Source organism: Oryzias latipes, chromosome 22, assembly GCF_053564925.1.
Source record: "Oryzias latipes strain Hd-rR chromosome 22, Olatipes_Hd-rR_3.1".
NCBI lineage: Eukaryota > Metazoa > Chordata > Actinopteri > Beloniformes > Adrianichthyidae > Oryzias > Oryzias latipes.
Window position 1 is genome coordinate 13,542,470 of NC_136258.1, and position 26,817 is coordinate 13,569,286.

The 26,817-nt window shown below is 40.5% G+C and overlaps 1 protein-coding gene across 11 annotated transcripts in view; it reads right to left on the minus strand.

Moving 5' to 3' along the window:
* Positions 1-26,817, minus strand: part of ralgapa2 (Ral GTPase activating protein catalytic subunit alpha 2) — a 114,010-nt gene that overhangs the window by 6,643 nt on the left and 80,550 nt on the right. For all 11 annotated transcript variants that reach the window (XM_078940710.1, XM_078940706.1, XM_078940709.1 and 8 more), the window contains 2 exons: positions 25,284-25,411; positions 4,471-4,592 (listed from right to left, as the gene is read on the minus strand). In XM_078940710.1, the coding sequence (XP_078796836.1) occupies positions 4,471-4,592; positions 25,284-25,411 (250 nt within the window). The remainder of the gene's footprint in view (positions 1-4,470; positions 4,593-25,283; positions 25,412-26,817) is intronic.

Here is a 26,817-nt window from a genome sequence, read left to right on the forward strand (position 1 = left end):
TGTGCAAACAGTATTAATTAGTTGACAGAAATGACTTCTTCTGTCAACGCCACTTATGGTTAGGGTTTTCTAGCATGAGATACAGCACCTCAGGTTATTCCTTAAAGTCTTTGGTTTGTAGGTTCTTCACCGTTGCCTAATATTTTAGGGTCTGACAACGATTGAACTAGAAGTCCATCTTTAAGTGTTGATCCTTCACTGTACTGTTAAAATGTCTGCTTGACAGCATGACTGCTGTTAACATTTGAGACTAAGTGAAACTGCTCAACGGCTCTGTCAAAATAATAAAATGAATGGAAAAAGAATAATGTGTGAAAAAAGTACCTTTTAAGTCCTTAAGTTCTTCTAATAATCCGTTTGCATTAACTATTTGCAGAAAACAACAAAATAGGATACTGCAGCAGTAAAGGCTCAATCACAAACACTATGCAAACTGAGAAGTCTTCATGGGGGGAGAATTTAACTGCTGATTGCAGGTTTGATTCCCACCTTGCCTGCCCATGTGTTAAAGTGTCCATGGGCAAGACATGGAAGCGTACCTTGCCTTTGGTGGAAGGTTGGCGCCAGTGTTCGACAGCGGAACCGCCACCAGCGCGTGAATGTGTTTGTGAATGGGTTTGTGACTGTAAAGCGCTTTGGGCCTTCAAGGAAGGTAGAAAGCTCCATACAAGTATATGGCATTTACCATTTAATACTGTATGCTGATTATTATCTTATTTTTTATGATATCCAGCTGTGCACAGGTATTATTGGCCAGCCTATTTATTTTCAGAGAAACTGTTAAAGAAAACTCTTCTTTGCTATCAGAAGCTCACAGGAATTTCACCCTGAGGCAGCTATAATAATTTTCCAAAACATAAAGTGGGGCAAAACAGTATTTTTCAGTCATCAATTCTGCACATTATCCCACTTAAAAGATGAGAGAGGTTTAGGGTGTAACAATTAAATGATTAATTGATGAATCAATTCCATTCCTTGGTTTGACCCGGATCTTTCTGTCTGAGGCTGAATCGAATTGAACAATACTATTAAAAAATTGTTTCAAAATGAAAGAAATTGATAATTGAATCAAAATTGGAAAATACCATTTGGATAGAGACATGGTGGGTTTATTTCACTTTAATGTAAAAATGACCAAATGCATCACGGCGGACTATCAGCAAAATTTGATAAAACTCATCATCAAAGTCTAATGTGTGGAAACACTTTGGCAAAGACATGTGACCAGACAGTGTGCTAGAATGTTGCAATAAGATTCCATTTGTATATTTTGATGTGGAAAATCAACAGTGAGCTGAACTTTATGAAAGTAAAATGTGAATGAATTTTCCACTAATTGTTGTTTACTTGTTTGTTTGTTAACATGTTACACTTGATGCATTTGGGAGAAATAAAAGGACTCTGGAAAACTTCACCTTTACTGTTCAGTACACAGGTATTTTTTTCTGAGTCCCACTGGTTGAATGTTTGGATAAAAATTTCCTGGATTGATCTTAGGCCAGTGAATTGGATCGAATCAGATCGTTAAAATGAACCAAAATGAAACCGAAAGTGAATCGAATCGTTGTTAAAATGACTCGTTACACCCCCGATACACTTCAACTGTCAGAATGTCGTAATACATGCAAATCCTGCAGAGCTCCAAAGGTCCCCCTGCTTAAGCCGGTACATGTCCAGGCTGTTAAGTTTCCCAGAAACCATCTGGATGTTTTCCAGAAACCATCTGGATGATCCAGAGGAGGATTGGGAGAACATCTTGTGTTCAGATGAGACCGAAATCGTATTGGTTTTTGCTAATTGTTCATTCTTGCACCTGTATGTATTGGGGTCTGCAGATGGAAATGAGCTCTTAGAGCTCTAGTTTGGTACAAAGCATCGTTTCTTTGATTAATGCTCCTCTATATATAGTCTCTGTAAAATAAACTAAAGAAAGAAATGGAACTCGTTGGTATAAACGCCACTTGTTGTGTTTGGAGGTGGAAGAATGCCGAGTTGCATCCCAAGAACACCACACCCACTGTGAAGCACGGGGATGGAAACATCATGCTTTGGGGCTGCTTTTCTGTAGAGGGAATAGAACGACTGATCTGTTTTATGGAAAGAAAAAAAAAATCAATGGGGCTTTGTATAGTGAGAATTGGGCCTCAATCCACTAGAGAATCTGTGGAGGGAGTAGAAAGTCCATGTAGCCCCAAAATATCACAGCTCTTGAGAAGATCTGCATGGAGGAATGGACCATAATAGCCACTACAGTGCGTTCCAACCTATTCAAGACCTACAGGAAACCTTTGACCTCTGTCATTAAAACCGGGGTTACATTAAAGCAGAGGTGGGCACTGAGGGCCGCATTCCTGCATGTTTTCCAGCATACCCTGCTCTGGCATGTTCTAATTGGCTGGACACACCTGAACCAGGTAATCAGCCATGAGTAGGGCAAGACTATCTGGAAATCATGCAGACACACCGGCCCTCGAGGCCTGGAATTGCCCACCCCTGCATTAAAGTATTGAAGAGAACCAAATGCTTATTTTCTGCACCATTATATAAATACAACGTGATTTCCTGGTTCCATTTTTTTACATTCTGTCTCACAGTATAAGTGTATCTATGATGTATATTACAGATCTCCCTTTTAACCTGTCAAGTCGGAAAACTTGCAGAATCGTTGACTGACAAGTACTTAGTATACTTATTTGCCCTGATGTACTTCAAACAAAGGTACTGTTTTACCCCAGTGAAAGCCTCAGTTATTAAAATAAAAAAAAAATCAAGTTTTACTAAAATAAAATGAAAAAATTAGGCTTGATGGTTGACAAACCATTTTGTATTACAATGACTTTATATAATAATTTATTTTGCACCTAAATATTACATTTTAAAAAGTCAAATTAGTCCAATTCCTTTTGATGGGTCGTCAATGCAGCTGACATTGTGTACAATAATCTACTTCATTTAAACGGTCTCTTACTTTATCTAAAACTATAGAAAGTAAAGTAAAAATTAAATTAAGAAAGGAGAAGGTCTAAACTTTGGGATCAAATGGCTGAAAAACCTCCAGATTTAATTGTTGTTACTTTATTTTTTACACATACCTATTATCCGTTCAACTACCAACCTAGTCATGTTTGATTTCTTAACTGTTTTTGTTTTTTTAAGTGTTCAGCGTCACCACAAGAAGACATATCCAGTTGAGGTTAGAAGCAAAAATATGTTGTAAAACACCTGATTACATATCTAAACATAAAAAAATATAAAAAGAAGGAGATAATAAATAATTCTACTTTGAGCAATAAAATAATAGATGTGTTATGACTCCGTTTTTAAGAACGCAGCTTTTAAAAAGGGGCAAAGGGATTTTCTTCTATTCTGTTCCTCCTTTAAATGCTGTGAGTTCTCAACTGTAGGTAACGTTGGGGTGTAAAGTGGATATAAATGATCTGCAATATTTACAGAGGTTGTGTACTAATGTCCCTATGTTTGGAAAGAAAATAATTCAGAAAGAACTGACAATAGAACAAATAAAATAAAACAAAAATCAGCAACAGATTGAAAGAAATATCCCTGTACTTTTTCCACTGGAGTTAACACCTCTGTAGGGGTGGCTGGTTGGCAGTATGGAAATGTGGCTGACAACCTCTTGCCTGCCTTAATATCACACCTAGTGTCTGGAGTCCAACACAAACACACACAGAGAAGACAGTAAATTCTCACTTTCTCACACTCCCTACATACACTGCATACACTCTAAAGCCCCTTTAAACTATATAAGCCCTGACATATTTGAAAATGACAGGACATCCGTGGTGTGGTCTGGTGGAGTGCTTTCCTTGTCAAAACTGAATGCGTGTCTGGATTCAATAGAGTAGAAAACTGCAATCTTGTATTGATTTCAGTGCTGTTGCAGATCGATTGGAGCTGGTACAAGTAGGAAGAACAAGATAAGACACATTTTCCATTCTATTCATCATGGACTGATAAGAGGCTGTGCTGACATCTGCAAGCTGCTGTTGGTCGGTCAAATCTTTTAAGTGTTAGTGACTGAGCTGATGAGGAACACACAGACACAAATATCCTTCCATTTAAAAGGCTGCTTATATTCATGCGAAAGTAATTGCATGGAAATATGCAGTTTGAAAAAAGAGGAGATGAACAAAGTAGAGTGAGGCTTGAGGAAGTGGAGAAAGCAGTGTGTTTGAAGTCAGTCGGACCGCGTGAAGAGACGAGGTCTATCGTTTGATATTCATCAGTGAGCGTAGGCGATGAAGAAGAGTGAGGAGAATGAAGGGGGAAAAGTGGAGGTGAAGGGGCAGACAGGTGTGTTGTGAAGGAGGACAGACTGATGTGGACAGTGTTAAGAAAAAAGAACGATGAGAGAGGAAAATTCATGACAGGAAGAAGAAGAGTGAGTAAGACAAAGGGAATGAATGGGAGAAAGAGGAAGACAGAGGTGCGGTGTTGATCATTTCTCACCTGTTCCACTCACTGGATAACCAGGAGAGGGGGAGAAGACCTGCGATGCAAAATCTTCAAAGGTCATCACTTCTCTGTGGTTCTGAACAATGGCCTCCAAATAGAGCGCTCGCTCTTCATAGCTGGTTTGGATTCGTTAAAGGAAAAACATGAACTGACAGGAGAAAAAGACAACAAAGCAGCAGAACCTTTCATCAGTACGTTTAAACAAATTCAGATAAAATATTCCAAGGAGGTCATAAAATCCTAATTATATTCTTTTCTAATTTTAGAAACAGCTACAAAATACTAAAAGGTTATTATTAGACCTTACCTTTTACCAAATATAGCACAATCAGGCTTGTAAAGCCTTAAGGACCCAGTCCAATGAAAGTGCTGTTTTTGAACTTTTTAACATGTTTTTGCATGTTCTTCATTCTGATGCATCCCCATTTAGACCACTAGATTCATGAACATCTTCGTTTTCCTCACTTGAACTGGCATCTGGATCAAAACTGTATGTAGATCCAATGTTGCTCGCTATTTTTGTTGCAGCGGTAATGTTTATATGGGTTTGTGAGGGGCTGTTAGCTAACGGGAGAATGTGCTAAGAGGTGGATGATGCTACAAGGGTGGGCTAACTCCATGCCAATGGTCCCGCCCACAACTCAGAGGTGATTTTTTTGATGAACTATTCCTCCTTCGCATGAACGATGTCCTAGAAAACACAGATTTTTTTTAAATGTTGGCTAAAAATGGCATAATCATAATTAAAAGACCACTGGGGACACTTTAAAAATAGATCAAAAGATGAACATAAATGAAGACAGAGACCCCAAAATAATTACAAAAAAAAGAACTAAACAAAACTGCTATGATGCTAAAAATCTTTCCTCCCATCTTTTGTCCTTCTCCTCTCTCTAATAGAACCCCCGCTGCAGGCAGCACGTCTAGGACCATCCTCCCCAATGTGCTGCCTGCCACTTCTCCGTGCCATCAAGGGGAAAAATTGGACCCATTTGAAATTCTGAGTGACAAGAAGTGACTGAAGCTTGGGAAGCCAGCATGCAGGATGGATAGCTGGATGTGAAATGGGGAGGCTCAAATAAGTAAATAGATAAATAAGCCTACAAAATGGCTGCTGAGTGAGGGTGGTCATCATATTATCATATATATACGCTGCAAAGTCTGTTGCAGAATGGAGGCAAGTGCTGGATAAAATATGGCTTAAGAAGCATATACATAAAAAAAAAGTCTGTTTTTACTTATATGTAACAATTAATGAGAGTGGGTTTGTATAAGAAGGGACCTGAGCCGGTTACTGTCACAGACAAAACCTGACAAATTTTGAACAAACAAAGTCTGACTCTTGAACACATGCTGCTTTTGTTATTGAATCCGGATGCCCTCCTCCTCCACTTCTCATTATGATTGCCAGGGTGGAGTGAAACTAGGCTGCTGCAAACGCCAAGGAAATATGAGGCTAAGCTGAGATAGGGTGGACGGGGAGGAGAGGTGCTGGTCTGGGTTAGATAGATAAGACAAGACAGAGAATGGGCAAGAGGCCTGCTGTGGGCACATGCCGCCACAGCAAGGGCCAAGGCAGCCATGACCAATGGCTTTGAGGGGAACCATGGCAAAGTCAGGATGATGAACACCTGTGCCGGGAAACACCACAGAATATAATAGCCAAGCTGCTGAGGGTAACAGACAGAAATGAACCGAGGACTGAGACCAAGACAAAGGATGACTTTAAAGATCCTTTACAATAAAGTGCTGAATATAATCTACATGTAGAAATCGGTAAAAAGGATATTTCAAAGCAGTTTGGAGATAATAAGCTTGAGCTTAAAAAATACCAATAAATCCAGTGAAATAAATGTTCTACGATTAACACCTCCAGAGTAGAATGAAACCCCAATAAAATAACAACATAGAGACAAACACCTGCCAAGTTGCATACTGTTATTAATTGACCATTCTTGACAGGAGAGCTGCAGAGCAGCATGACTTTAAGCACGTAAAAGCACTTCCTAATGTGCTTTACATCTGTCTTCCAGACATGCAACGTCACTATTTTCTGTCACTTGCTGGAAACAGTGTTTGGCAAAGAGTGGACATCTAAGGCTCTGCTGCCATAGTAACCTAGGTCACAGCTCTGCATGGAGGGTCATAGCAAGGATTTACAGGAGGATGGCTACAGAGAAAGGAAGTTGGAAAATAAAAAGATGCATGGAGAAGTGATAAGTAAAAAACAAAAAATGAGATGGAAGGACTTGATAAGCAGGAGTGAGACAACTTAGAGGGAAAGAGATAAATGAAAAACAAGGAAGGAACAGAAAGAGTCTCAGCACAGCGTGGGTCAACAGAGCCATATGGTGGTCCATTATCAGAGATGCAGATGACTGTGGGCCTGTTATTGAGATTCCTAAAACAAATATTGACTCCAGCTGGAGCAGACACACTCTGACACAAGCCTCTCTTCCACTACTTCCTTCCACTGCCTTTTATCCAACTAAGGCAAATGGATTATAATATAAAAGAAAAAATACAAATGGACTGAAATTGTTAAAAAGAAAAATAAATGAAAAAAGCTAAAACACTGGTGGAGAAAGACATTTGGGGGAATAAAGGACATTAATAAAATTGCGTAATGTGTAAAAGAGAGAATCATAAATCGGTTCTGATTGAATGTATGACATCACGTAAAAAAAAAAAAGACTAATTATAAAAACAGGGGACAGCTTGTTCTCCAGCATAGGCACAGAGGCTGGTACCTGCAAGCAGTAACCTAATCAAGAGGCAGAATCACAACCGTGACTCAACGCTTCTGCCCCTGTTTTGAACACAAAGCCAATTGATGCTGTTCTACTTTCAGATTTAAAAAGAATCTACAGATGAGGCTGGTAAGCCAGCTTGAAAACATGCTCAGCTGGATAAACACAGCATACCAAAACTTAAACTCCATCAAAGTGTTCCCCATTAAGAGAGCTTTTCTGATAAACTGCTTTTCTGAGTAACAGAAGACTTTGCTGCATTTCGTGCCCGAAAATGAAAACACAAATGGGAAATTTCAGACAGGTCTACATTTCCACAGATGGACTGCAACTCAAGTCAGCCGTGACATAACTGTCATTTACAGCTGAACTGGGCAGACATCCAAGACGAACAAGAGTGTGGGAGTGGACTGCATTTAGCCACCTTGGGAATTTCAGAGGAACCCCTATGTTCCAAGCTGATGCATTCCCATTAGAGAGAAAAGAGAAAAAATAAATTCTCTTTGCTACAAAGTGCGGCAGGCACTGAAATAGTAAGCACAAAAATACTTGAAAATGCAAATACACAACAACTGTGGCTGGGCTGATACATCCAATGTGCTGAGACCAGTTGAGGCACTCAGATAAAAGTGGCACAACCAAGAGAGAAAGGGACAAATTCAATCCAGTGAGTACAAGAGTCACCCATTTGGTATAAAGTGTTTGACTGGAGCTTTTTTCTTGTCCCTGCTCTTATTTTGTCATTACTATGAAGACATGGCTGGCATTAGTGTAGGTTTGTAAGCCAGAAGCATTAACACTCTACCTCTACCTGTGTAAACATATGCACGTGTGCATCCTGGCCAATACACATGTGCATGCATATGCATCTATGAGAGGGGACAAATGGCATGTATACATATGCATACATGCTGTCCAGATGGTAGGGAGGTAGCTCTGGGGGAATGGTGGGGGTCAAGGCATCTTTGTGGATCAAAGCCAAGGTCAGGGCAGCTTCTGTGGCCCACGTTCAAGGTGAATGAAGGCCTCAGATGGCTCGTCATTAACAGGCTGCCCCCCCCCCCGGACCTCATCCGCCAACCACCAACCATCATCTTCTCTCTTTTTCCCTCTCCATCTTTAGGGACTGGCTCTGAAAAGGATTGTCCACTGGGATCAGTTGTGTGGTGTGAAAAACCGCATCTAGCACTTACAGAGATGTATGCATGCTAACACATCCACACTGGTGTGTGTGAAGGGACAAGATGCACAATAACACCCTCCATCCAAGCAAGCAGTTTCAAGAAAAAAAAAAAGGGCCGAGTTGACCTCTGAACTGGTGTGTCTCTGGAGGAAAGCATCGCAGCCATCAGAGCAGCCTGAATCTTTGTGTTCTTCAATCTCCCTGCTGACAAAAGTCCTCACACAATCACTGGCCTCTGACACACATTCAAACAAATTAAGCCGTTAGACACACACACACATATCCACACAACCTGCAGCGGTGATTATGAATCATGGCGTCATTAGTTTCCCTCTGCTAAAGAAAGGTTAGGTTAACATTGTACTTTCATATCTTGTTGACAAGAGGTAAAATGTCAGCCCTAAGCATATAGGTACGGATATTCTATTGGGGTGGCACCTAAATGACAACGACAAACCAGTAAAATGCATCTAGAGCAAACAAATTAAAAAATATAACACCTAACAAGACTTTAAGCACTTCCAAAAAACTCAGACACACTAAAATCTTGACCTGACGGCATCAGAAGTTTCAGAAAAATTGTGTAGGGTCAACTTGTCAGTGCGTGTTTAGGAATTTGAACACTAAGGGCTCCAGAGATGAGGACTATGATGAAAGCTGACTCTAAAAGGCAAAAGAAAAAGAGACTGAAAGCAACCCAGTGAAATAAGGGTTTTTCTGTCGCGTCATTTTGAAATTATGCCATTTTGCACTGTGAAGATAATTTGAAAATTTTAGATTAATTTGAAATTAACTTAATTTAAAAAAACAAAACAGGAAATTTAAGGAATGTCAGTCAAGGTGTGAGGTGTAATTACATTTTTGCAACAGACAACCATGGAGCTAAATGAGCACTGGCGTTTGTCCGTCTCAGTTTAAGTCATGCACATGAAAGATTAATGAAAAGTCAAAACAAAATTATGATTTTAACTAGTTTATCTATGTAATCTTTGTTTTTCCTTTAGTCCCCAAGCAAACCAAAGATTGATCACTATAAATGTGCTAAAACTGTCATATTTATTGGTATTCTGCAGCTCCAACAAATTGAAAGAATGATAATTTACTCACAACGGTTTGCTTTTTATGAATTTACATTAAACTAAAAAAAAAAGATGGGAAAGATGTAATAGCAACAATATAATTAATGTCATAAACCCTTAGCATAAAAAAATAAAACAAAGTAATCTGTGGAAATGGATAAAAGTCTAGATTTAATGGGGTGACATAATTTGAAGTCTTTAGAATCTAGTCATTTCTTTCCTTAATTTATACATTTTTCTGTTTCTCAATCAAAGAAGTCCGCTGCGTGAAAAGAGTGTGAATCCCTCTACTCCTTTTGCAAAGACATCCTAATCAGATTGGGTTTTAGTGAATAGCCTAAAGGTGATTTTTTTTTTCCTAATTAGGAAATATTCAAACTAAAAAAAGGCACTGAAAAATGGAGGAGCATATGAAACATGGATTAAAATTCAAAGCTGGAAAGATATTGCTTAAGGCAAATGAATTTTAACAGCATATTAGTGCTTTTTCTAAATTGATCTGTTTAAGCCAGGACCCTCTAAAACACTCTTTTACTAGATTTTTCATATGGATTTTTATTTAACTATAAGCAAACCTAACCTTCAACTACTAGTTTTTGGAATCAACCAGGATGAATAAGGATCTACACAAATTATCTAAATGCAAAGCTTTAAATCTAAGAAAGAAAGTAGCATATGACATTTATTAAATAATTTCCACACAACCGACTATCTGTTAGTAGTGAAATTATTTCTAAAAAGAGAAAAAAAACATGGATTAATAAATTGAACGGTCGGGAAAAGTTCAGTCTCACATGAGGACAAAACTGTTTGCATGGCAATGCTTCATTGCAGCAGCCAAGGTTAATTCAATTTGTCGAAGCGCTACTGGAAAAAAGGGGCTCTTTTAGTGAAGAGGGATGGCTGAGAGATCCAGAGGGTGCCTCTAGGTGCTTGACCCCCTCCTCTCCCAGCCTAACATCTACCCATTAACCTGGACCAATCAGCTTGACCTTGGTGCGGAAGAGGAGCTGAGGAGTAGCTTACAGTGCTATTGAATCTAAACAGTCACAAATTGGCCAGTTAAGAGAAAAGAATTGGAGCGGATGTTTGATTGCGATGGGATGCCAATGTAAACAGCATTTAACAAAAAAAAAAGTGTTTTAAAAAACAATGCATTTTGATGTAATGGACGTATATAAGAGAAGAAAAACAGACACCAAACAATGATTAGAAGAGCAGACTATAGTGCTCCTTTCATGCATGTTTTCTATCAATTAATATAAGTTGCTTATTTTGGTATTTGTGTTGTTTATTAAAAACTGTTTAGTGTCTCACTTAAAACATCATGGGGGAATTTTCTTCTAGATCAAACATCATGGCACATTTACAATGTTCTCTTGTAAGTAAAAAGGCTGAATTGTTAGCTAAAGCAATACTGTATCCCTTGATATACTAGACAAAGATATTGGTTCATAGCAGCTTTAAAATGTATGGCTGACCCTGCCTTCACAGTAACATTACAAGAGAATCCTTTTCTGGTCTTTTTAGGTAAAAAAAAAAAAAACCTTGAAGAAACAGCAGCTTAAGAGCAAAGACCTCATTTGAAACAGTTCAAAACACTCAGCTCAACTCTTAATATTTTCTGCAATTTTCAATTAAAAGCTTGTATCATAAGATTAATGTTGGTCCTAGCTTATAAGTATATCTAAAGGAACTTATAGGTCATTTGAACTCAACTTCACTCAGACTAAATGCCCGTACAAACCGGGACGAATATTCGCCAGGCGTTATTCGCCAGCGTTTTTTGCCACGTTTTTTGTGTTCACACCCAGGCGATTTTCGCTGACGATGAGCCGAGCAAACATGCAATTTCGTTCCCTGACATTAGATGGCGCTTAATGTAAAACAGAAATACTCCTGTACACAAGGTGGCGCTGCGCAACTTTACGCTTCTTAAAGTCGCTTTTCACTCAGAAGAAGAGAGCAAGTATTTACGCGCTAGTCAGAATAATACAAAGAAAACATGAATATTTCCTGGTGCTTGGTTCGGGGATATTTTAGAATGTCCGTCATTATTTCTTCGCGACAGTGTAGAGGCTACTTGGCGTCTATCTTCTTCGCTGGTATATGTGGTCAGAAAGGCAGTTTTGTGTTTGAGCGCCCCCAAGTTGTGTTTTACTGTAACTTCAGAAGCTCCAGACACGTGTGCAAGAGCCCCATTCTAATTGGTCGTATAGTTTTCAACGCGGCGCGTGAAACCAAAAAAACGAACCCGAGGCATTTTTTAAAAAGTGACGCTTTGACGCGTGGCGTTTTTTCGCGTCGGTGTGCACACTCACATTGGTGCCCTTTGTTTAGTCACGAGGCGTTAAACGTCGGCAAAAATCGCGGGCGAAATTCGTCCCGGTGTGTACGGGCCTTAATGAAGGTAAATGGATGAAATGTGAAACCCTCAAGAAGGCAATAGTCCAGATGCTCTTCATCAACTTCAAGACGTCACCTGAATGAATTAAATCTTTATTGTTATTTGCTCTGGTTAATGTTTTAATTTCTTTGAGAATGTATGGTCTCCTAAAAACTGATATTTAATAATAATAATTTAAAGGGACTGCGAGAAAGGCGAATGTCCAGCAGTGCAAAGTGACACTGAGTGAATGTGAAGAAAACCTGGCCAGAAAATGTCGTGTTGGGCTGGGGTAAGGAGCGAAGCTGCATTCACATCAAGCAAATGATGCACTAGCTCCTGGTGTTCAGACTGGACTGTTGCAACCAAATCTGAGTCCGTGATTGGTTAAGATTCGACCTGGTTTAACTTTCAACACCTGTTCAATAGACGCATGTTTTTAAAAGCCCAAATATTGTATTAAAATATGTGCATAGCTACACGTAAACTTGAGAGTTTTTAACGCAGAAAACCGAAACGTGCACTTACAATAACTTTTCCTAAGGGGTCGCTTGAACTTGCGGTGCCAGTGGCAATGTGAACTTAGCTAGAGGTGAAATTGCTTAGCGTTGAACAATAGTAGCAAGGCAAGCTAGTTTGGTCTTCATAATTGTTTTGTTTTCTGGTCAGTGCTAGTCTTAGGCAATGTCCACCATCCCCCCAAACAACCAGTGTAACTGCATGATGCGTTCATTACAATCCACTCTCAGGAGTGCAATGTGAATCAAATTCAATCAAGGTAGGATAGGACAATTTTAGCAAGCTCCACCCATTTGAAGATGGACCATCTGATAATCCTAATGTGTTGGTACTTTAAGTTGTTTCAAGAATGTCACTGTCACTGTTCTCTAAAGAAATGCAAATAATACAGAGTAGATGCACTTAGTTAAAATAACATCACAAAGGAAACCAAAGTAATTTTTCTTTGAGGTTAAAAACTATATAACAAGAAATTGGTAAACATTTGGAAGAACTCAAATGTATCTGTTCAACTAGTTTACAAAGACGACAAAGCAAAAATAAGGTGTCAATATATTGTTAGAAGTATAAGCAGACAAACAAAATAGGAGATATTACTATGGAAAAAAGAGGGAAAAGAGAAGGAAGCAGTGTGGGGGAGTGGCAAAGAGGAGGGAAAGAAAAAAGATATAAAGCCGTGCAGGTGTTGATTGGAGAGAGGCAGAGCGGTGAGTGCCAGCGGTACCTGTTGTCACAGCGAGGGTTGAGGTGTGAAGCTTGTCTCAGCAGAGGCCCTCAGAGGTGTGAGGTGATTACGAGGAGGAAGACAGAAAAATTTAGATGGAGAGACACGAGGAGAGAGATAGACACGGGCACAGAGTGAATGTGGCAATAAAGCTGGTTGCAGGAATAATGGCAGAGTGGGAAAGAACAACAGATTGAGATGGATAAAGTGAGAGAATGTATGACAGAAAGCCAGCCAGTAAGGTGACTGTGCGTGTGTGTGCTACATGAATTTTATATAGCAGCTACTCAAACCATGGTGTCTCATTAAACAGCTTATTTTTTTGGATAGACAGCTTTAGCAGTAGTGCAGAATATTTTTGAATGTGTCACAAATGCATTAGGATGAATAGAGGTGTTTGTGTGTCCATTTTCAAGGTGGGCATAGACTTGCACAACAGTGTGTGCTGTGCCCCGGTTTCTGCTTCCAGAGAGTTTTAGCCTAATTAGTGGGACCACGAAAGCGGAGCTCAGGAGCCCCAAAGGAGTCAGGTCAAACACTAAGCCTGGGTTAATGACACCTCCTGAGGGGTAAGTTTCCCACAGCAAGAGCTTTCTAAGCTTCAACCTCCACACCTCTCTACCGTCCATCTGGCAGTCAGACATGAGGATAGGGGTAATGGCTGTGACATCACTCCTAACCTGTGACATAATCACTGCCTATCAGTGATCTCCCACAGGTTGGGAAAAGCTACAGACAAAACTTGATGTCTGCCGGCTGGCATGACTAGGTTATTTATGATCTGACTGGAGAAAGTAGTCACCCATTTTCCCAGGTCCCAAGCAGCCTACAGTTCCTCTAGGGGGCACTGAAAATTGATTTCTGCTCACTAGTAAATCAAAAGCGCAGCACCCAAACTAAGGTCAGTGTTATCACTGGTTGTTGGGGGGGGATCAGAAAATAAAGAAGGTGAAGCAACAAGTCACTGTCACAGGCCAGACAGGATATCCACAAGAAGCCCTGGTGACATCATCTGCTGCAGCTTTGCTTGTTCAACACAACTGCCATCAAAGCCTGTTGGGCTTTTGCATTCAGAAGAGTTAAGTCTGTAACCAATCTCTTTTTTTCAAAGGACTCTGGCTGCCATTGATGAGTCCTAATACAGCAGCCTTAGATGTGAAACACAAAGGATTGACATGATTAATCAAACACAGACCCATTATGACCAGGCAGTCACACCGGACTCCACTGTGTATTAACAGAAAGTCATAATAAGATGAGCTACAAAAGGCTGATAGGGATGAAGATTAACAGATACAGTTCTGGAGGAGCTGAGGGAGAGTTCTCTTAGAAGGTTTCCTTTGTCAGTGATGATCACCAGAGTGGCATAAATATCTGAGCCCTATGGAAACATTATTAGGTCAGTACAAAGGTGGGCATGATATGAGCTATCTGAACTGAATATGTGTCATATTTTTCTTCAGTTCCTGACATTTGACTCGTTTAGGGTTGTGACAGGGAACAACAGCATCTATCTGATTTCAATTTGAACTTCTAATAAAAAGCCACAGATGAAACACAGAAGGGCATGCTGAACCTAGACAGTGATTGAAGTCCATCTGAATACTCATTAGGTGTTTCACCTCTTATTTATTTTTTTCCACTTTCCTGATTAAATTTACTGAGTGACAGGTACTTTCTGCTACAGACCTATTCTGTCTCTGGTCTCCTCTACTTCTTGTAAAGGAGACAAAAGTACATAATCCATTTGACACATTGAGAAAAAGAGGGCAGACACATAAATCAGAATATTAGGGGGCCACCTCTAGGTAATGCCAAACGACTTGAACTTCAACCTTACGAAAACACGGCTCAGACAGGAACTGATGAAATATTAAAACTGAACGAGCAAAGCCTTCTGCAGTTTTAATGATGCATGTGGCATGTACAACACAATAAAGGCAATGCATCGATGCCAAAAATCTCTGGCTACTTCGACTAAAAGGCATGCCACACGTAATATATCTCGCACCTCCATTGCCCCGTCATAAAAGGTTCATTGTGCCAGATAGGCAGTCTTTCTTCGTACAAAATGCCAAACATTTAGTGGGAATGATAATGATTGGATGTGAGTTACATAGAATCTCTCATGTGTTAAATGCAAGACACACTGGGTTAGTTACCAGGGGACAAGGGGAAAACAATTTGGCTTTAAAGCACATTTCAATGAATACCATAATTAACTTCTTGTCTGAAAATTTTATACAATATGAAAAGCATTATGTTAATCACATTTACTACAAACCATGCAAATGATCATTAGAAATGCTGGTGGGATCAAAAAACGAATAGAATTTTTAAAAAAAAGTTTTGTCAGTTCACTTGTTAAACATTATTGCACAACAGTTGTTTATCAGTAAACCCTGTCGGGTTGGGCGGAGACACAGGAAAACCCTAATTTAAAGGGGGGCAAAAAAGTGATTCTAGATGTATCAGGGGTTGACATAGCCCAGAAATTTGCACTGGCCCACAGGGCCAGTAGTTTTTGAAACTTACTGGCCCTGCCTGAAAGTTACTGGCCCGACACCGCGCATAGCGGGACCCGCCGCTCCGCAGGTGCTTGCAACTTTAGGGGGGTCCGGGGGCATGCCCCCCCGGAAAATTTTAATATGGTGCAATTTGGTGCATTCTGGTGACATCACTTATTTCTACACTTTTCAATGACTGAAAATAGACCACATCAAACTTAAATCTGCTCTAGTCTGTTTCAGATGTTTTGAAGAGAGCACTGCAGTGTAGTAGGTAACACTAGTTCAGAGGTTTTCATGGTGCTTCTAACGGCAAATATCGCAATAAATCATCAACCTTAAATGTGTTAAAACAATCTAATGGCAGCTTGAACCATTTAATGAATCAAATAAATCCCTTAATGCATTTGACCAATCGGATGGACGCCTTCACATTGTTGACCAATCAGATGGAGCCCTGTTATGTTAGATGTTTGTAACCTATGTCAACGTGGGTCATTTGGAGTATAATTTTTAAACTGGGAATGGTTATTTGGTTATTTTGCTGTTTGTTTATATACCGCAAATTATATCGTTATCGCAATTTTAATCTCTGATATCGCATATCGCGAGTTTTCCTCATATTGTGCAGGTCTAACTGAGATCATTCAGCTAACTAGAAATACTTACTGCTTACAGTGTTGTAAAGAAAAACAAAATTAAGTAGTTTAACATTCTACTGCATTTGAGTCTGAGATTCAGGTATTTGGAGTTGCCTTTGATTCTTTGACATTCATCTTAAAGCTTAGTGGATACAGTTTCATCTTCAATGCATTCATTAAATATCTTGCTGTCCATACTACTAATTATACCCACTACTCCATCCAACATATTCCTATCTATTCCTGCCATGTCTTCCACATCTCTGACATGCTTCAGTCTCTCTTCAGTGACGGTGTCGGATTTATAATCAAATGTAATAATAACCCACTGGCTTGTGCCTTCGTTGTTGCTGTTTAACATTGTTTTGTATTGAATTGTTACACTCAATAAAGTTTGAAAAAAAAAAGTAGTGAGCGCGTGCCGCGTGGTGCTCGGCAGTGAAAGCCGCGCGCGCGCAGGCGGGAGAGAAGGAGAAGTGATCAAAGGTTTCCCATAGAAACCCTTGAAGTCTGAACACAGGACTAGCAGAAAAACTAAATTATGAAGACGAGGTAAATCTACACGTTTTCGCAAAATTTACTTTATTGAAAAAGGTGAAGAATATATAAACCGTTAGATATTTTAGTGGCCCGAGCGGACAAGTAAAAAATAAAGTCTTGTGGTCCGCACTGCTCGAAAAACAGGACCGGGCCAGCGGACAAATGGCTATGTCGAGCCCTGATGTATACAAGACTACACATAAGCATGCACAGAGAAACTCGCTCTCACACACAAAAGAAAATACACTTCTGTGTTGGCAGCAGCTTTTCCCTAATCCTTACCCTAGGGCTATATTATGCAGTCAAGCAGGCTATTACATGGTAACAATTAGGGGGGCTGGAGCCCAACACCTGGTTGTCTCCTCTTTTGGCCCTTCAATGGCAGCTGACTGTACAGTCTCACAGCCAGGTGGTCCGTCTTCAATGATATTAGCTAGTCACTCCAAGGTTAATCAGGAGGCTGCCATTAGCCAGTGGGAAAGCATGGAGCCCCTTTCAGATTGAAAGCTTTTATAGTGAATATGGAAGACGAAGACAATGTTGTTAGAAAAACTTGTTCAACTGAAGATCTTTGACAGAGACTCACTAAGTGAAATTATCGGGGGTGGGGGGGTTTAGAGCCTCCAGCATTCGTGGTTGAACTTCGGCGCACTGTCTTGATTGGCTGAAGCATGGCTTGCAGCCCGTCAACTGTGCATCCTGCAGCTCATAATGGACCTTTTCATGGGTGGACAAAAACAGATGGAGGAGCGGGAAGTGCTATACATCCATGCAGACGGGGTGATGCTGCGGGGGGGGGGGGGGGGGGGGGGGGGGGGGGCTGGATTTTGTCAAAGTCGGCTGATACAAAAACAAGTGGGAGTTCTCTGAAGCAACCCGGGCTAGGTCTGCCTGTAAGAAAAAGCCCATTCCAAAGCCCTGTGGCCTGAAGATCTGAGGGTAAATAACGCTCATTAGAATAACAAAAGCTATAGATTTGTACCCAAATCAGCTAGAATCTCATCAATAGTAATTAAGAGCTATACATAACTAATGAAGATGTGCACACAACACTTCACAAAAACAAGTGTGAGTAGTTATTATCTAAACCCAGAGTAACAGATGAGGAGATAAATGAAGCTTTTTTACATTTCAAACAAGAATGTTCAGTCAAAATAAAAAAAATAAAAAAATAAAAGATCAAATATTATGACACTTTTGTTGTACTGAAAAAAGGGGGAATATGCCCCTGAATTATCAAGTACCTGAAAGTGTTATTTATTGACAAAAGGGGAAAAATTTATGTGGAAAGGATGGGTTATAAAAAAAGATTTTATTGCATTAATAATACTGAATATATTGTAACATATTTCTTTCGTAAATTTCCCAGCATTTTGAGATGACTTTAGTTGGCTCGGTGCTTTTGAAAAGAGCTGAACGGAACTGAATTAGTTGGAGTTTTCCAAGCCAAACATATTTTGCTTTGTGTTTTTCATCATCACCTGTGTTACTAGAGTTTATTACAGTGGCAAGACAGGAAAATTGATCCGGTATTTCTCACTGCTTCTCTTTTCTCTCAGCCATCACCCCACAATAAAAGGCAGACTATCAGCATTAACACATCAAAGGCGGCTTTCTGTAAGACCAGGCAGACAATGCACAGCGATGCACACCTAAATGTTTTGTTTTTGTTGCTTTGTTTGCCTTGTCTGACCGTCAATGCAGGAAATTCCGTTTAGTGCAAAAATGCAAATGCTGGAAGGCACAAGGACGTCCTCAGAAAGAGAACAATGGCACAGGCCGGCAGAGAAGCAGAGAGTGCCTTTGAACAATTTAAAGAGACATTAATGTGGAACTTATTAATAAACAAATGATTCCTTCTTAACACACCTAATTAAGTCTTAAGCAATAAAAGCATTGATTGCAAAACGAAATGTAACAGTCTGAAAAGAAAGAAATGAGCAGAAAATTTTAAAGACATTTAGGGATGGTCACCCAAAAATGCCAGAAGGCTTCTTCCCAAGAGTATCCCAAACCCAGAGCTACATCAGAGACTAAAAGATGCCAGCGGAGTATGATGAGTGACATTTTACTGACATTTCCCAGCAGCATTCAATGTGAGGCTACCTCAAGGTGGCCTCAGAAATATCTATGGATATGCCTGAATGTAACACCTCCGTTATGGGATGTGGGTTTTTTCAGGGGATGGCCTCAGCTCTGGGGCCAATGATGAGGAGCCTGGGCTTTGGGAGATTGAATGGTAATCACTGGAGCACAGATAATGGATGATTGAAGGCTCTTTCTGCTCCGCTGTTGGATTTCAATATCAGAGGGGCCCTAGAATTGGGATTCTTATCAGGGGCGGTGTGTCAAACAAAGGAGAGCTGAGCGTGAAATATGGGGTCCAACTCAGGCACACGACCATGGCGATTAGCACGAGGATAAAAAGGGCCGCACAAACAAAAGAGGGCAGCTTTAGCTGGATAAAGGGGTGTTCAATACCTTGTAGCAAGAGACATGGAAGGAAGAGGGGACATAAAAGATAAAAAAAGACTATTTGGTGGCAACAGGAGGACAGGACAGGACTTTTGCTGCAATGGTTTTGAAGAGGAATAGTGACGCAGCCAACTGTTAGTCCTGCAGATTCCCTGCTTCTCCAGAAGAAGAATGGACCGGCAGGGATGAAATGTTATATATCCCACCTCAAATCTATTCACACACATCCAAACAAACATACATCAACACCTTCCACAAGCACACAAGGTGGCATCCAGCTTCACACCTCTGCCAAGTCCATCGCGCAAGAACAGAAATTCTTATTTATTCTCAGATTCAGCACATTAGCCCCTCCTTACAAGAACCCCAAGATTTAAGTAGATAAAACAAAACATTACTGCTAAATAAGAAAACATCCTAGGGGAAAGGTGTGGAGAGGTGACAACAATAACCTGAGAGGGATAGTACAGAAGCTACTGAACCGGCTGGAGGTGGGTGGTAAACAAAGTTCATTAATTAGACGGGGCTGGGGGTAACAGATGGAACGGGTAGTTGGACAGACAGATTTTCATAGCCGGACTAGAAGCAGCACCCTCACATACCCGCCACAATGAACTCAATGACTTTACAGCCTTTATTTGGTCCAGGATTGACACCAGGGTAAAAAAAATACATCATAGCTATAAGTATTTTTTTGTTTTTGACTCCACAAAATAAACATTGTTAAAAAACTTTCTGGCTAAAAAATAAGAAATGAATAAGTCTGACATACTAACTTTACCTAAAACCTTAAATATATGTAATGTTTTTTTTCAAGTATACCATATAAACTTGCTGAAAAAAATTGTGAACTTTTTTACAGCAAACCAATTCCTAATGAAAATCAAACTGAGGTTCAATGAGAATGACATAACGATGCATCATTATACTCCAAAATACCACGCAGTCAGAAAAACCCTCGTCAGTTTAACTACAACCGTTTGGATTATGGTGATCATTTACCCCAGGGTGAGATGAGGCAGATAGGAGCGAATTCATACACAACTAGTTTTCACTTTGGAGCTCAACAATGGACAGATGTCAGAAACAAATGCATGACAGACGGAGAAGAAAGGAAGGGTGTGGGGGAGGAGTCAAGTTTAAAACAACACGCATTGTCACGTTCTTGAGGTTTTAAAGGATTATAACTTAAAAACTTTTTAGACTATTATATTCGAAGAAAAAAAACAATGAGTATGATTGTTTGGGCAAAAATAAAAGCCAGTGAAAACGAATGCCAACAAAAATAGACTTATCAGGATGTTCAAGAAGGGGTTCTGGGATACAAAGACTGGAGACTTTGTACGCAAATATTAAGGTATAAAAAGAGGTTAATCTTGCTTAGCATATACACAACAGAAAGATAAATCCACCAACAGGCAAAACAGTTTGACAGGAGTGTGTGCATGCTACCCCAGACGGGGCTCTGGGTTCCTGCTGTTGGCCGTCTGGTGTCGTGCCTGCTGTACCTGTGTTTAAAAGGAGCGGCCTTCCTCAGATGGACAGACCCCCAGAGTACAAGCTGGGCTGGGCCTCCAGGGCTTTTCAGGGGTGTGGGTGCCATGCAGTGTACGCTTTTTGTTACAGAATGGGTGGCGATTGGAGGGGCAACTAATGTGGGAGGGGTGGAATTAAAAAAAAAAAAAAAAGAGTAAGGCTATGAGTCATTTTGCATTAGCAGCAGGAGAGGGAGACTTAGGGTGGGGGGTGGTCGATGAGAGGGGACGGAGGGAGAGAATACTTTTGCATGTTGTATGAAGCTAGACGCCATATGCCATCCGAGCTGGGCTGCCTCCTGAGTCAGGGCTCTCAGTTTGACAGGCCTGAGCTTGCCCCCTCCAAAGATACTCCCCTCATTCCAAACTCACACCCTCCTTCCTACGCTCCAACAACAGGGTTGGCAATTATTTTGGTTGTGTACGGTCTTAGCCCTGCTCAATTCTGTATGGGTGTGTATTGGAAATGCAGGGGGGGGGGGGGGGGGTACCCAGTGATCTGAACACATCGGACATTGTCGTGAGTCCCGGCAGGAACAGCTGGTCAGCTGGAGAGAGGGGTTGGAGGAGGCAGGGATAAGGAGGGGAAGAGGTGGGAGGCAGTGCGCTACACTGATAATGGGATTAGTTTAAAACATTCAGAGGAGAGACCCCTCCTCTTTTGGTAGCCCCACAAATAATGGAGAACTCCTCAACCACCCTATCAAAGCCAATGCCAACCTCTACCTACAGACGTGCCAAATGCAGGCCATGACACTTCAACAGGGAACAAGCTGCAAGTCCCCCCCCCCCCCCCCCAAACTGCCAACTTAGTGAACAGCTAAATGCCTTCAACAGCACACGAGACAATCCTCTGGACGTTAAAGAAATATAACAAAGTCCCTCTACAACTTTTACAGCATGCAACAAATTAATTCTTTCTCATTTCCGTTTTAACAGGAAGTTGGCTATTTACACTCGCATCAGCTCAGGCCATTACAGGGATCCAGGCTATAATGACTAGCTTGGCGTCTCACTGTGCTCAGTCAAGCCCCTGTTCTACAGTGATACAGACTGCTGAGTATTATCTATGAGACTGCTGACAGTTATGGCACAACAGCTGGCAAATTAGACCTATCAACGATGCTAAATAATTCATGTGAGACAACACTAACATGGCAGATCCTATTCATGACACGCTATCATGCATCCAGGCGCACTTTCATCTCTGCTAGGTGAAGAATCTTAAAGTACACAAAAGAGTATGCTCCGCTCCGACAAACACAGGCGGACTGGAGGGTGGGACAGTAACTTATTTTGAAAGGGCGTAAGAATATGTCATCGTCTATGCAAGGACTGGAATAATTACGATGGGAGTGTGAGGACGAAAAACATCACACAAAAGGAGTTTGTACAATCACATCTGAGAAGTTTTCTCTGTACATCCTTTAACTGTACATTTTATTTTAGCTGTGGACACAAAGAGTGAAGATGTGGACACACGAGCACATAAGGTGACTTGACAGACTTCAGCAGCTTTTTGGGTTCCAGTGAAAGGGTCAAAACTCCCCGTCTTTCTTTCTGCTACAGACACATACACACATGTACACACATGCCTTCTAAAAGCCTGGCTCGCATGACTGGCAATAGGCAGAAACAGATTATAGTTATTGATCGCTGCCTGGAGATGGATCTGTGAGTGTGTGTGTTTACTTGTGTGCCAGAGCAAAGGATGGTGACTAAGAGCAGTGTGCAGAAAATATTGATTCTGTCCAGTAGGGAGGCTATGTCTCTGATTCAAGGTCAGTTTCGCATTGTCTCACCTATTAGTAACTTGCCATCTCTTGAGCACACACACACACAAAGCATTTTTACCCTTAACAATATCACCATCAGAAAGTGATGGACAGCACATCAAACTTGAGAGCTTGCTGAAAAGAGAGACACATCTAACCTCCAGAAGGAGGACATTATTCTATAATGACAGCATAAAGGACCTTCTTCATACAGTAAATGGGATCGGACAGCAAGGCCATCTAGCAGTAGTGTGGGTTCAGTTGCCACCAACAAACTGTCTCCTTTGGGCCAATATGCCATATTTTGGAGAACTGCAAATTTGGTTGAGCAAAAACACCTGATCCTTAAAATGATGAAAGCCATCTCTGTATGCTTCCAAGTGTTGACAATTTAGCTGTGGATAATGGGTAAGAATGCAAACAACACTCCAAGACCACAATGACAGACCAGCTGCATTTCTCTCAGACATATAAATAATTAATGACACATTATGAGCAGTCAGTGGGAATCTGGTTAGATGATGCCTACAGTATGAGGCCAATTTGTTCTGAGCAGAAAAAATTAACAAAATTATAACTAGTAAGAAGGCCTATATGCGACGCAAGAAACCTTTCACAACTAAGCAAATTTGGTTGAAGAGATATGGAAAAGACAACAAACATCGGACATAATGGGACAAGATGGAAAGGGCTAGCATTTTTACAAAAAAAATCTTGCCCATCTGTGTATACTTCCTTCCGACATTGTTGCTGGTGGTCATTTTTCAATATCAAATCCTATTAGCCTGAGAGATTCTGTGAGCGTTGCAGCAGACTGCTGGAGTCCTCTCGAGCCTTGTGACGGAGCGAGAGAGGGGGCTGCAGAGCCATAGTGGCCTTTTATCTGGACACACAGGGGTCATATAGCTTCTCTTTGAAGAAATATTCAACTAATTACCTTGGAGAGTGGCCTCACAGGCAGAGAGCAGGCTGTGGATTGTTAAGGCATTGTAAAGGGGTAAACTAAGGATGAGGATTTTCATCTAGGACAAAAACACACACACGCACACACACACACACACACATACACATCCTGGAAAAAAATAAGGCGGGTCATTGTTCCAACCTGTGAAAAATAAAGAGCTGCATATCCTCAGAGGCACACAACAATCTTTTAAGATTACAAAGGGGTTTGAAAAAGTGCAACAGGCTGCACAAAGCCCAAAATAAATACAACAATCAGAGTATCTCAGGGACAACCTCAGAACACCAAATTTTGTCTTTGCTATTTTACGATATTCAGTAATATTCAGTGATATAAAATATCTTAATAGTATTTACTATTTCAGACTGACCATGCTATATGTTGCATTAGAACTAAATAAGTAAAGAAGACACCAAACAATTTTGCGTTTTTGTTTGTTTCAAACATCGCCTAAGAACTGGGGCTCAGCAGACCAACATCCTATTGGCAGAGTGCTTTGCCTGGCACGTTCATTCATCCCCTCTCTATCTACTGGAGCGTGTGAGGTCTGGCAACCTATCAGCACCAGAACTCCAGAGACTGTGCTTATCTCCTTTTATAGATCGTGTCCTTGTGCTTTCTGTTACTCTGCTAAGGAATGCCAGGTGAGGCTTTGTGGTACAGCACAGGCTTGCTACTCACTTCCCTCCTCTGCTTTATCCACCCCACTCCCTGAGGCAGACAGGCCTGTGGCTGCCCCACCCTCTGGCATTGAGAGTCACACTAGACCAATTCACTTGGCGTTGGGTAACGGACATCTGTCACTCAGGATGCCCCAAGGGACATGCAGACACAGCCTGATACTGGGTTGGGTGTGGGGGGGAAATGCGTTTTGATGCATTGTGAAACACATACAGATGGGTGCATACTTGCACACACACCATAAACACCAAATGATACACAGACTTCTTATTTAAAAAGAAAAAGGTTGAGGTAAGCTAGCATCTTAGAAACTTATAATCTGTGAAAACGAATTGTCTATAGCAAATACCAGAGGGACGGCCCTGTTCTTTTAAGGCAGTTCTGCATATGCAGTCCGAGGAGGAGATGGGTGTTAAGGGAGATCAGGTTTCCCGCTCAAGGGGCCATCCCAATCCCCCCCCAAACTCCAAGCTGCTGGCATTCACATGCTAATTCATCTCCATTGGTAATTACACTCTCTTTAAACCAACTGACAACTACAGCTGGAGTCAGGCTCTTAACAGCACACTGTTGGATGGCTGGAGATGCAAGTGATGGTGTGTGTGATTGTGACTCTACACTTACATGTACAAGTTCATGGGGCTTTTATTTTGGCTATCTTCTTCCTATGTAAAATAGTAGTGATAGATGACACATTATCTACATGCACACCCCAAAACAGCCCCACAACCTCCCATTTTCCTCCAGGTGGTGAAACAGCCCCAGTTTAATGCTTCAATGTAAATCAGGGAGCATATAAAGATCACTGTCAGTACTCAGCTGTGTACACAAGCTAACAGGACAAGCTAGCCAAATGCCTCAAAGGATTTACCTAGAAGGGACTTTATTGTTTTTAGAAAATTTTGGGACGTATTACGGCTTTGCATCTATTATTACTGTCACTATATTTTAGAGTATCAATAACAAAGATAATTGAGATCATGCTTTATTTATTCTCAAACTACCTGTGATGATCTACAAGCCAAACTGCTAAAACTTAAAAGGATACAAGCTTTGGTAAAGGGGGAGCCGGGATTTGATAGCTCTGCTGGCATTGATGCAGGTGGCTCGTACCAAACTTGGCAATAATATCCCACTCACGATGGCGCCGTTGAATAAAGGTCCAAAGAAAGGAACCTAGAGAAAAATAAGAAAAGAGAATAGAAAAAAAATCCATGTTAAAATAAATGCAAGAAAAAAAGTCTACTGCAATCTTAATATTCTATATTTTTCTATTTTTCTCAGAAAACCCCTTCCTTCCTTCCATCTGTTTAGGGCAAAGGTTCAAGTAGAAATTGGATTTTACCTAAGTTTGCATGACAACCACACATATCTAATGTGAATCAATGTTGGGTAAATGAAATTAAAATGACAATCAATACTATACAATGTGCTCTTATTGAGCTGCTGAGCAAATACAAAGAGGCAATATGAAATTTTTTGAGTGTGTGTGTGGGTGCACGCTTCTGTCCATGCATATTGGAAAGGGGCCCTTAATCACCGTAGCTCAATAGTCATTGACCTGGAAGTTGATGTGAATGTCAAAGTCTTTCCAAAAGGTCCTGCTGTCTTCATCTTGGGAGTTAGGGGTGAAAATCTCAGGTTAAATTAAACAATAAAAACAGTTCTTTTACAAAAACGGACAGAATTTGACTTAACCATTTGATCTGCAAACTAACAGGAGAGCTTATAAGTAGGAAAGATAGTCAACTAAAAAGCTTGATTCAACTACTAAAAGATGGTTATTTGATTATAATTGGCCAGATTGCACAGGATGGGGTTGGATGACTCTAAATCGGCAACTTGTCTTCTGTTTTTCTCCTTGTACTGAACGCTTGACGCATTTTAGCAACAACAAAAGTTAGTTGATCTCTTTTAGGCTTATTGAGTTTCTATAAAAAATATGGATGCTGTAGTTCTAATAGTTTAGGTATTTTAGAAACTTTTTTTTTCATAATATTTATATATTCCATGTACATTTTCCCTTGTAGTTATTTATTGTATGACTTGAACTTAAAAAAAGCCATAACTCGCTTGTTTAAATCTGACTATTTCCTTTCCTATGATTTTAAGTCAAAGACATAATAAATATTGGTAAAAAAAAGTTTGTAGAACATAATGTAGGTAATAATATATATATTTTATATTTATCTGTTTAATATTACGGAAAAAGACGGTATGGAAACATCTGAACATTGTAGGGCGTCATTTCAGGATAGGAAATGTCAGTGTCTGGGTGGGCACATTTCGAACGCTGTACTATGAAGTAACCAAGATGAAAGCTAGCCAGCAAAGGACAGTAACCATCTCTGAGAGCACATACCCACAGTGTGGGTAATAATGCACTGCTGGAATGGGGGGAACTCAAAGCCATCAGACAGAATACAAAACAGCAGCTATAACCCATAACATCCGTGGGAAGTATGAGCAAAAAAATGCAGGACTGAATCAATCTACAGAAGACAAAGAATAAACATAAAATGCCTGCAAATGAAAGACAACAGTCCTTCATTGTTTGAAAGTCCTCTACAGTACAAAAAAAG